Below are 8,603 nucleotides of genomic sequence, written 5' to 3' on the forward strand. Positions count from 1 at the left end.
CAGCTCTGAAACATGAAATCAAGAGCATGAGCTTGAAATATTTGTTAGCACAATATACAGCATTTATAGTATCCCAGCAGTTCTTGCACATCCTTGTCCCAGAGGCATGGGAGCAAATACCCAGGCTCTTTTAAAGGTGCCTCCAATGTGTTTCATTTCTCAATTTGTGTTAATTTCCTTTTTTCTTTCTTCCTTCCCATTTTAATCCTCATTATCTCTCCTGTCTCTTCCCTGCATTAGCAAAACCCCATTTCTGCTTCTCCTGTTCCTAGTGGTACCAACAGCCCAGCGCCTAAAAAGAGTTCGGGGAGTGTGGATTACCTGGCCCTGGACTTCCAGCCAAGCTCACCAGGGCCACACAGGAAGGTATGGGAGATTTTATAAACTTCTGATTGTTTTTAAGGGATTCTGTGCACATTGGCAACTGCATGGTCCAAAGCCCCAGACTGTGGTCTCAAGAATCTCTGATGCTAAGAGGGCTGGAGCACCTCTACTATGGAGACAGGTTGACACAGGTGGGATTGTAAAAGGCTCCAGGGAGATTTTAGAGCACCTTCCAGTGCCTAAATGGGCTACAAGAGAGCTGGAGAGGGACTTTTTACAAGGGCATGGAGTGACACTTCAAGGAGTAATGCCTTCAAACTGTCAGAGGACAGGTTTAGATTAGATATTAGAAAGAAATTCTTTACTATGAAGGTAGTGAAGCACTTGAACAGACTGCTCAAAGAAGCTTTAGCTGCCACATCCCTGGAAGTCTTCAAGGGCATGTTGGATGGGGCTTAGAGCAACCTGGTCTAGTGGAAGGTATTTCTGCCTATGCCATGGCTGAAATGAGATGATCTTTAAGGTCTCTTCCAACCAAACCATTCTTTGACCCGCTGATATATTTACTCTAGGTCAAACTCAGTCTCTCTTGCATGCCTGCAGCTTTGCTGGAAGTGCAAAGCAGAAGCATGGATGTGCAGGGTTCAGGGATGCTGATGGGACCACAAATTCAGCTGGAGACTATATATTAAAAGCTGTCAGGAGGTATCCCAAGAAGTATCAGGATTGTTTTTTTCCTCTTTCAAAACAAGAGGTCCTCCAAGATCAGACTTGGATTTTGTACCTGAAAAGTGAAGGACAAAGGTTGTATAAATCTTTGTGGCAACAACTTGTGAGTTGGCCTCACTTTCTCAAACACCACCTTGTTTCTTAGGCAAAGCATCCCACTGCTTAGGTCCTTTTATTATTTGACAGTTGTCCTTTGATGGTTTTTTCTGCCCACCAATATTTCTGCAAGTATAACCCATTTAATTTATATCCCATTCTGGAAAAGTGATTTTAGACAACTAAAAAGCACTGTCTGGCTCCAGTTACAAGGAGATGGAGGTCTTCTGAAATGTTTGTAGAGTCATAAAAAACTCCAGGACTCCAGAAGCCATGGTAAAAAGTATCTCCTTGTTCTCAACACATCTCTTGGGTGACCCTGCAAACATATCTATTGTTTTGGAGATGAAAATGAGCTAGTGCTGTAGGTGGGTAGAGTCAACACAGCTAAAAGATAGGCAGCTGTTATTTTTATGTGTATCTTTAAGAGTTCAGGAGTTCTTTACAGGAAAATGAGCAAGATGCAAGGCTGAACTCACAAAATCAGCAGTTAGAGAACACAATTACAACCAAACATCCACATCCCAAAGTTTGTGACAAGGTAGAGATACACATGCTGTTTCTGCCCTCCCATTGCACTGCAGTCTCATGCCAGCAAGAGGCAGAGCAGATTGAAATCCTTCATCCAGGTGTCCTTGGGAAGTTAGACAGAGGGTGACAAGCTGTGGTGTCTTCAAGAAAGCAGTGATGGTGCTGGTGGACTTGTGGCACCTGCGGTGCTGCTGCTGCAGAAAGGAGTGAGAGGGAAGAGCAGGGAGCTGATGAGTGACCAGACGGTGCCCTGTTTCTCCTCCCCACAGCCCTCCACCTCGTCGGTCGCCTCAGACGAGAAGGTTGATTACGTGCAAGTGGACAAGGAGAAGACGCAGGCGCTGCAGAGCACCATGCAGGAGTGGACGGACGTGCGGCAGTCCTCAGAGCCTGCCAAGAGCACGAAGCAGTAGTGCCTGCGGCAGGCAGCGAAACAGGCAAATGTCCTGTTGGTTTTCCCCAGCTGTGGCCCTGCTGGGCTGCCAGATCCACTTGGGCTGGATTTCTAAGACTTGTCTGTGGAGGGGAGGGGGTGTCATGGGGTTTTTTTTCTCTTAAAACAAAACAAAACTTAATTTCAGGGGAAGACTTGGCGGATACTGTTTGCCAGTGATAAAGACCAACTATGTTCGGTGGCTAGGTTTGTGCTTTAGCTGCTGGATGCACTATCCAGGAACTTTGACTTAGCAATACTAGGTTTCACCCTACACATCTTTTCCTTACAGCTATTAAAGCCACCTTGTATGTGCTAACACTGCATCATCTCTCCCCGTCTTCTTCCATACCGTACCCTAAACCACGCCGCACAGGTTTGCAGCATCTCCCCTGGGATATCAGTCCCCAGCTCTGATTCTCCACTCCTTATGGTTGTCCTCTTCTCTGCCTCCTCCCAGTCTCAAAACTGAGCAAGGACCATTGCTTTTGAAATCACTTTTGTTGTCCTGTCTCTTGTAAATAATATGCTCAAAACCTCTGAGGGCTGTTCTCCTCCTGGTTGGACAGCCCCCAAGGTTTTGGTTGAGGCTGTTAACCTTCAGGAACTTGCTCCTTCAGGTGCATCCACACCATCCTGTTGAGGTGACTTAGGAGCCCAGGACTTGCCCCATAATACACAGACATACATGCCAGCACATGCTCACATGAGTTTGTTGGGGTGTCTACTTTTTATATTTACCATCATCTCTCAGTCAGTGGACTGGAGAGATTGGCTTTGGAAGGGGCTGGAGGGATTGGCTTTGGAAGGTAGAATTTAAACACTGACCCACTGCCTGTCTGAAACCAATTCCTGTGAATCTGAACCCTAGAAATGAAAATTTGCCTTTTGTGGCACCAAAATAAACCCATAGAAGGAGAGTCCTACATCATGGCCATCATGAGAAGCTCTGTGGTTGAGTATGAGGGGGGCAGGGAGGCTCTGGAGACTTTGTGTATGTGGACTGACACAAGGATGAGTGACAAGAAGGGAGTGGAAGGCTGCTATGAGGACTGGGAGAAGGCAGGTGCTGTACTGCAGAGGTTGGTCCTGGCTGAGGAGGTCTGGTGGAATGTTTCTTGGAAGAAGGAAGAAGAGTAATTGAAATGTTGGTTGATGGTGAGGTCATAGGCTCGGGAAGAGGCTGGTCAGGAGAGTCAGGGCAGGATGTTTCAGTATGAGCTTTAACAGGGCATTGTGGTTAGTTTGTGGAGAGTGCAAAAGGCTGAACTGTTTCCCCCTCATCTTCAGCAATGTTTCTTCAACACAAAAGTGGGGCTTGCTGACATTAATGACTCTAGGCTCTAATTATGGGTGGGAGTCTGCTGTTGTCCCTTGCCAGCATCCTTAACACATCCAGGCTTTGGGATCGCTCGCCAGGCAGCTGCTGAGCACAGAGAGAAGAGAAGGACGAGACAGTTTAATGCAGAGATAATAATTCATGATCTCATGAAAACAGGAAGAACTAATGATTGCCATGGAGCAGCCTGATTGCCAGACAGCAAGCGCTGACACGAATAAACAGGCTGACCGCAAACCAAGAGCCAAATGAAGGAGACATTAGAAAGATAAGTAATAATATTTATTAAAGAGCTGGAGCTATTCTTTCTGCAAGCTGAACCCCTCCTAGTGCTGTGGGCTCTTTGTTCCACCAACACCAAGTTGTATTGATTATTAATGCTTAACACATTTGCTTAATCTTGGTCTGAGCTTGGAAAGGGCCAGACGTGACCCACATGGAGATAGGATACCAGTCCCTTAAGGGCTTTGTGCTGCTGTGTGCTGGTAAAACAAGTCTTGAACTTCCAACACCATTTTATATTTTCTTCTTACATGCCATGAAAGGGAAGGATATTAATGGCAAAGCTCTGACAACCTCCTTAAAACATTGAAGTGTTGGATTTATATAGAAACAATGAAGCTAACATCCTAATTTTTATGCTAAAAATAATAATTACTAGAAGGGAAAAAACCCTAAGTCCCAAAGGGGAAAATGTAGCACAGTCAGAGGCTTTCTGATTGTCAGGGGGTGTTACAGCCTGCAAGGGCCATTGCCCCTTGCTGGGGGCTTGCACACTTGCCTGGTGAGATGACAAAATGAAGACTAGAATGCAATACTTCATATTTCTATTGCCCCTTTCATCTCTGCATTTCAGTGGAGACTAAACATTGGGTCTGATCCAGAGCCCACTGAGTGTGTGTTCACCCATCTGGGAGAGGGCTCCCCATCCCCACCAAAAAGAATGTCACTCTGCTGGGAAGCTGATTTTTTTCCTATTTCTTCTTCTAAGTTGTTAGCTTTAGTGACTCAAGAGGGAACACAGTGGGTTTGAATGCAATTTGCTGACTGGGTGCCCTGTGCTTCTGCACTGGGACTAGGTGCATCCAGTGTCCACTCCCACATTTAATCTAAGGCATTAATTTGGACTGGAAGAGCCTTTTGTGGTACTGGAGAAACTAGTCCTTTTTCTCCACATTTCACAAATGTCTTTGTTCATGGGGAAACCATTGGCATAGGATAGCTCTTTTCCCAGGCTCAGACACTGTGTTTTGATAATTTGCTCTCATGAGTATTCTCAGTAACTGGTCCATTGCATTCAGCAGACTACAGACCAAAACAACCCAAAAGTAGCTACTTAACAACTGCTGGCTGCTGGCCCCTCTCAGCTTTGCAGTGAAGTCTGTGTTTTCATTGGAACAGATACATTCCTCTATCCTTTCCCCTGCAAAGCACCAAGCAAACAGCACCACCAAAATCAGCAGAAGCCCACAGACTCTGTGCCATACAGACGTGGCTGTATCAACCCCACCTGAAAGCAGTAAGTAATCGATGGCTTCAGTGGGAATAGTCACCCATGACAATTGCCGAGCTGATTACAGCAGTCCCTGGTGATTAATGTTTGTGCAGTATTTAGTCTTAAACCATATTGAAAAGCAGCTGCTTTAATTACACTAACTGCCAAGAACTTTGTCCTGAAGGCATTGAGTTTATCACATCCACTTTATACTTGGATTCTCGAGTATGACAGGCTCCTTTGTTAGAAATAGGTATTTAAGGAAACTGAGAACATTGCAAATTATTCATTTTAATTGAAATTAAACTGGCTTGAGCCTTCACGTCAGAGCCTGCTCTACAGCTCTGTGGTTCCATTTAGAAATGGGATGTGCTTGCATGTGTGTGTGCTCATGGAGAAGGGTTGTTTGTGGGACAAGTATCATGACCTCAGTATTTGGTTTTATGAAGCACCAGGTCCATGGCTCAAAGCTTTCCCCAAGCAGGTGGCTTTAAAGGCGGAAGTCTCCAAAAGTGTGTATCCCTTGCTGTGAGTGTGCAAATGCTGCTCACCATTCCTCTGTCTGCTGAGATGTGTGACCTACCTTGGTGCTGATTTGCTCTGAACTGGCGTTTGAGTGTTCAGTGGGAAATACATTTCCAGCTCTAAATGGATGCCAGGGTTAGGCTTAGGCTCTAGATGGCAAAAGAAAATAATGTGTGAGTGCAGCCTGTGCCAGGGCAAAGCTGAGATTCTGGCAAATAGGGCCAAATACAGCATTGGAAACCGAAGGTGGGGAAGACTTGGCTTGTCTGGGAGCTAACTGGGATGGATTTGAACTTTGGGCCACCAGCCACTGGCAAGGGCAAGATATGAGAGAACACGAGGTTGAGACAAGAGAAGGCAAGGGAGTTTGCCAGTAAGGTTTGGGTTTTGGTCCTTACCATGTGCTCCTTTGGCCTGAGTCTTGAGTCAGATATGCAGAGATATGTGGGTTGTGGAATGCTCAGTAAAAGCCATGCACTGATGGGAGGGGAGCTTCCACCACTCTTTGGCATTTCACTCTCAAGGGAGTCATCCTGCCAATGTGATGCCTGTGCTCTGGCATTCAGGAATGCTTGGTCCATTCACCCAGCTCTGAGCTGGGCAGGAGAAACCCTACAAGAAATGTGTGGGGACCAGGACATGCTGGGAGACACCTTGCTGAGGGGTTCCTGTGAGCTGTTGATGGGGTAGCAGTGCTATGGTTTCATAGGGTTGTCCCTTGAGGTGTCATCTTCATCCTTGGGGCTTTTCAAGACCAGTCTAGGTTAACCCCATAGCTGACCCTGCTTGGAGCATCTCCTCTACCCTGAGACCCTGTGCTACTGGAGTTGTGTGGAGACACCTCCATGTGAGGGAAGGGGCTCAAGGGATTGCTTAGAGACCTGTAACTTCCAAAACATGGACAGGGCCACTTCTCTGACCATGAAGCCGAGTGGCAAAGCACACAGCTCAACCCCTAAGGCCATACTTGCCAGTGAGAGGACCTAATCCATCCCTTGCACTTGGAAGAGGCCTGGCTGGCCCAATCATCCAGGACATGGACATGCAGTTCTAGCAACTGGGAGACAGCTTTAACCTGTAAATTTGCTAGGCTAGATCCAGAGCTCTCAGCAAACCCATGCCACCTCCACACCCTGACATACCAGGAACAGTTGGCTTTTTCTGGCTATCCAATGAGCATGGCTCCTTGGGTGGGGAGGGGGGTACAGCCATGTCCAGGTCTTATGGAAGGTGTTAAAATAATTCCCAGGTCCCGTCTGATCTTTCTGGCCTAGGAGGCAAGTAAAAGGATGGTTTTCTCAAGTCGTGCTTGCATTGTGTTGGTATTTTCCCACCTGGTGATGCAAAAGTTCATTCCATGTAAAAGCTGACACCCACACTGTGTGTCCCATTGGAGGGATGCTGTGTAGATGAGGTGGATGCAGTGGAGCTGTGATTATGGTGAAGGCCTAGTTCTACAGAAAGGGGAATGAACAAAGCTTAACCCTGGCACCAGCCAGAGAATACACATGGCTGTGAAAGAGCCATCAAGAAAATCAGAGGGACCAGTCCAGCATCAAATCACAAGGGCCAATAAGCCAATTTAGGGCCTCTGATGAGTCTGAGTGCCTCTTCTCTGCCCAGCCTTCCCACATATACACAATGATCTTGCAGCTGTTAATGAGGCTCTTGGAGGTGAAGATGTGCACTTTTTGATCATGATTCCTCCTTGGCCTGGAGCAGTTCATCCCTCTATCAGCCTGTCCCTGGTGTCTCATCGTTGTAGTCACAATTTTATCTCCTTGTTCACAACTCCTAGTGTTGTACTGTTGATTTAGTGTCTACTCTTGAGAAAAGTTGATATGTAGCAAGGTGTCACAATACAGCTGTCCCCTTCCAGCCCACGGCCAGCTGGTCCTGGCACGTGGTGTTCAAGGTTCAACACCAGCCAGTAACATCTGAAACAGAAGCTGGGCCACATGGCTCCATCTCTTTAGCTAAAAAAGCCTCTCAACAGACTTGCTCCCAGTCAGCAGGCTCTTAATTTTTGATGTAGCCCATTGGTAACATGTAACAGGTTGATTTGTAGGCCAGTGGGTTGTCTGTATGGGAGAGGTTTGCCCCAAGACCAGGAGATAAGAAACCATTATTTTTTTGTCATTCTCTGGGTGACACCACACTGTATCTTCATGTAGGATGAGAGGGTTCATGTAAACTCTGTATCCTGCTTTTTCTCCGGCTTGTAAAATGAAGGTTTCTAGTACTTATTTCCCCACCTCAGAGATGTGTCATGAGGGGTAATTGATTGACATCTAGTAATGCAAAGAGCTGTTTTGAGTCTGCAGGCAATGGTTGGGCAGCATCTGGTGCTACCCTGTTGTCATGCCCAGCATCATACACAGCACTGACACATCCCGCTCTGCGAAACTCATTAAAAACCCCTTCATCCATAATTACCAAGGTGAGAAAAAAACTTGGCAGGATTTTCTTCTGAGTGAGGGGGGTGGGGGAATGCCATTTGCACAGTTTTCAGCATTCTGCTGCCACACTGACCGTGAAAATACCATGATTTGAGAGCAGTTTGGACGTGGTGGTTGAACCACGTTGCAGAGAGGGGAAGGGAGCAGGACCCTGGGCTCCACAGGGAGCCTGTCGATGAATCCCCTAGGGTTAGGACCAAACCTTTAGAGTAGTTATATCCCACTCAACCCAGCCCTTAGCAAAGTCAACATGTCCCCACTGACTTTGGGCATCATTGTGTGGGAACATTCCCAGTCAAATTAGGGTAGTTTTCTCCATTTGTTTCTTAACCTGCTGCGAGGAAGGGTTGGAGCCCTGGCTGTGAAGCTGTTGCATCAGCAGCCGATTCGCAGGGATGTTTTGTGTGTTTCAAAGCCTATGACTGTTCTTAAAGAGGAGTATTTCTAATTTTTTGATTTCCATTTGTAGAAGGAAGGACAAGAGTAATCTGTGGCAAACTGTACAGTATGTGTCTTCTTGTGGTGTCACTGTTTGAATGGTTATTAAGTTTTCAAATCACTGTGGACAGCTAATCACTTAAGTTATTAATTTATTCTTTGGGGGTCGTTGTTTGTTTGGTTTTTTTTTAAAGTAATTTGAAACAATTATTTATCCTGTAAATCAGTCTTGAG

General features: G+C 46.2%; 1 protein-coding gene across 3 annotated transcripts in view; it reads left to right on the top strand.

The window, feature by feature from the left end:
• Nucleotides 1–5,423, top strand: part of GAB2 (GRB2 associated binding protein 2) — an 89,937-nt gene extending 84,514 nt beyond the window's left edge. For 2 of the 3 annotated variants that reach the window (XM_083855714.1, XM_083855715.1), the window contains exons 9-10: nucleotides 241–366; nucleotides 1,950–5,423. In XM_083855714.1, the coding sequence (XP_083711840.1) occupies nucleotides 241–366; nucleotides 1,950–2,093 (270 nt within the window). In that variant the 3' untranslated portion in view covers nucleotides 2,094–5,423. The remainder of the gene's footprint in view (nucleotides 1–240; nucleotides 367–1,949) is intronic. The other variant, XR_014589399.1, reaches the window with a different exon arrangement.
• Nucleotides 5,424–8,603: the final 3,180 nt, after the last annotated feature.

This window comes from Zosterops lateralis, assembly GCF_965231275.1.
Source record: "Zosterops lateralis genome assembly, chromosome: 2".
NCBI lineage: Eukaryota > Metazoa > Chordata > Aves > Passeriformes > Zosteropidae > Zosterops > Zosterops lateralis.